General features: G+C 35.4%; 1 protein-coding gene across 1 annotated transcript; it reads right to left on the reverse strand.

Annotated features, from left to right (window-relative positions):
• Positions 1 to 264: 264 nt before the first annotated feature.
• On the reverse strand, positions 265 to 3,139 carry LOC110889338 (cytochrome P450 76C1). Its single transcript, XM_022136852.2, has 2 exons — positions 2,199 to 3,139; positions 265 to 991 (listed from the first exon to the last, which is right to left on the reverse strand). Exons 1-2 carry the CDS (start codon positions 3,120 to 3,122, stop codon positions 359 to 361), a joined length of 1,557 nt encoding a protein of 518 aa, XP_021992544.1. The 5' UTR covers positions 3,123 to 3,139; the 3' UTR covers positions 265 to 358.
• Between the last annotated feature and the right edge of the window lie 387 nt (positions 3,140 to 3,526).

Raw genomic sequence — 3,526 nt, forward strand, 5'->3', positions numbered from 1 at the left:
TTTTTTATTGCCTGAATCAGGTGATACAAATTATAATTATGAGTTTCATATTTTTCCAAAAAATATGGTTCATATTCCAACACGATTTAAGGATGATCTCTGAATTTTCTCTATTTCCCAATTTCAAACACAAATTAACATAAGTAATTAATTTGAAAGTGATTGAATCTTGGTCTCCAACCACATGTTTGGTTTTTCTAGGTTTGAATTCATGGTTATAACCTATAACCTGTACTAGTTTTGAAAAAAAAAAAAAACATAAAATAGTTTCAACAGTCATTCTTAAAAACAAAATACCTTAAAAATACACAAAGTCTAGTCTTTTGTTAAGAAAATGTGAACCGCAAGTACTAAAATATTACATATAGAGGCTTGCATCAGGCAATCTTTGATATGGGATAGCAATGAGTGGTTTTGTTTTCTTTAACGTAATACCAAAACTTTCAGAAAGGTCATGCTCTTCGCCATTAGGCAAGCTCCAGTCGAACGAGTGCAAGAGCGAAGCCAAGATAAGCATTTGCATTTTCTGAGCCAATGGAACACCTGGGCATAGTCTTCGTCCCGATCCAAATGGGAGGAACTTTAAGTCATTTCCATTGTAATCCCATTTGTTTGTCCCTTCGTTAGCCAAGAACCTCTCGGGATTAAACTCCAAGGGATTGTCCCAGTATTGAGGATTCCGATGGATTGATATAACATTCAAAAAGATGACACACCCTTTTGGAATTGTGTATCCACCCACCACACAATCCTTGCTCGGCACCCGTGGGAGTAGAATAGGAGCTATAGGATGCAACCGAAATGTTTCCTTAATCGTTGTGTCCAAGTATTGTAGTTTTGGGAGATGTGATTCCTCAACCATGTTGTTTAGTCCAACAATTTCTACCAATTCTTCTTGAATCTTTTTCATAACTTTATGATTCCGCATAATATTCGCCATCGCCCATTCTATCAGTGTGGTCGTTGTTTCTGTTCCTGCAATCATAAAGTCCTAATACGACAAAGTGTTAACTATGCTAGTTGTCCTTACAACGGGACCAGAAAAACATTAGTTAAACTCAAGCTAACTATCACTACAAATCATAGGACCTCACCTCATATGCGTCTGTGTTCCAGATTTTACTAATGGAAGGAAAGGAAATGAAATAGAAAGAAAGTAAAAATATTGTGTCCCAGAGTTACATTTAAAAAGAAAAAGAAAATAAAATAAAACATGTTGTGTTCCTAAGTTTCATTTAAGGAAGGAAAAGAAAGGAAATGGAAGGATGGGACCGTCAGCGGTGAAGGGTGGTGTTGGACCCAAAAATTTTTTTTATGGGGTGCAAAATTTTTTTAGGATTATTTGTCTATAGTATGTCGGGTCAGGTCGAGTCAAGTCAGGTCACATACCGAAAAGATAAGACCCAAATAGATTGTTGAAATTATTCTAACATAAAAATTCATGTATAAATTAAAGCTATGTATAAAAAATTCTATAATATAATATGTATAAAATAAAGCTTGTATATAACTTATTAATTAAACTATACACATGACTGTTCGTCTTTATTAATATAAAAATATATAAATATAATAAAGAAATTATTGCAGTTCTAAAGTATTAGTTCAATTAAAGATACACATATAGATTTTTTATGTTTTTTTTAAAAGGTTATAGATTTTTTATGTGGTTTGAATTTTGCACAGATACACATGACTGTTCGTCTTTATTAATATAAAAATATATAAATATAATATATTAAAAAGTTTACCCTCACACCAATTATACATAAGTCAAAATAAAGTTATCTTCTTCACTCTTTTACATATGAAACCTCAAAAGTAGAAGTTTGAATCTCCGGCTAACCGGAATATCTTTTATCATGCTATTTTTATTTTTTAGAGGGGATTGGGGGGGGGGGGGGGTAGAGGGGCTTAATCGGATTTTCAAGGGGTGGTTTTTACCTAAAAATTACACATTTTTTTAAGGGGACGCCCTCCACCCATCCATCGGATAGTGTAGGTCTGCCCCTTTGAAGGGTCATGGAGAAAAACAAAATGGTGTGGGTAAAGATTTCACCGACGGATTACCAAAATCCACTATATATTGAGGGATAAGAGACGCATCACTGAAAAATATTGGGATTTGGGGTATTTATCCGTATACAAAGAATGTAAAACTATTTGCATAGATTATCATGTTGAGGAACAAATCTTACCGAGAGAAGTGCCTTTACTTGTGTGATGTTAAGACCTTGTTGGTCCTTGATATCTAATAGGATTTGTAAAAAGTCTTTATTTCCTTCACGCCGAATTCCATCTGGTGACATTTTGTTATTAGATTTGATTCGATCTTCGATGATGCTCTCAAAAATTTGATCCCGCTTCTTAGCTACATTCTTCATGTTTCTCTCAACACCTTGTAGATCAAACCAAGCAAGAGTAGGGAAGAAATCCGACAAATTTGGTTGTCCCATAATCTTGGTGATATTCGACGCCATCGTTTGTAACTCGACTCCAAGATTGATACCCTTTTCGCCTATATACGACGTATCATCCCAAACCATTCTTGTTATGACATTGGCTTCAGTCAAGAAAGCAATCTCACTGATGTTAACATTGGTCCCGATCTTACTAAAAACATTCTTGATAGTTTTTCTAACTTCATCCCTCCGGAAAGAACTACATGCTTTAAGATTCTTGTTGCTTAAGACCTCGTGGACAAAGATCTTACGAAGGTTGCGCCAGGTCGCATTGTTCTTGGAGAATACCAAATCTTGGCCTCCGTAGGTTATAGCCGAGGCCGCGATTGTAAGATCGCGGTTAGCAAAAGTTTCATCTTGGTCACGAACCACCTCCTTTGCTAGCTCTGGGGTGTTTATCACCACATGAAGCTTGCTTCCTAGATAGAACTTAAAGATGGGTCCATAGGTGTGAGCCATGTTGGTAAACTTGTTGTGTACATCACGACCAAGAAATGGAAGGTACCCGACAACCGGAAGTGAACGGGGACCCGGTGGTAATGGTGGCGACCGCGAGGAGGTTGAAAGTGTGAACTTGTACCATAGAACACCCAACGTGACTATTGAAATGGTGATCACAAGTGGTACCACCATAGCAAGTTCATCTTTGTTTTCTGTCATTTTGGGAGCTGTAAATTGTGAGTACAATAATGCAAGCCGATGGCTGCATTTATAGCTCAAGGTTTTTTTTTTTTTTTTTTTTTTTGTACTTTTATTTGTTTTAATATTATTCATATTTTATATTTGTACTTTGTAATTAATCTATTTATATTTTAATAAGTGTTACATAAATTAAGAAAGGAAAAGAGTAAATTACGTTTTTGGCCCCTGTGGTTATATCAGTTTTACTATATTGGTCCAAAATAAGATTTTTTAACAGATTTGTCCCCATAGTCCCTATAACTAACCGTTTTGACCCCTAAATCTAACCAAACCCTAACTCAGGTTAATTATTAGGCACATGACTTGCACATGATGGGTAATATGGTAATTTCACCTCCCCTTTACTTTTACTGATTTATAAA

The sequence above is a fragment of the Helianthus annuus genome, chromosome 3 (assembly GCF_002127325.2).
Source record: "Helianthus annuus cultivar XRQ/B chromosome 3, HanXRQr2.0-SUNRISE, whole genome shotgun sequence".
Taxonomy (NCBI): Eukaryota; Viridiplantae; Streptophyta; class Magnoliopsida; order Asterales; family Asteraceae; genus Helianthus; species Helianthus annuus.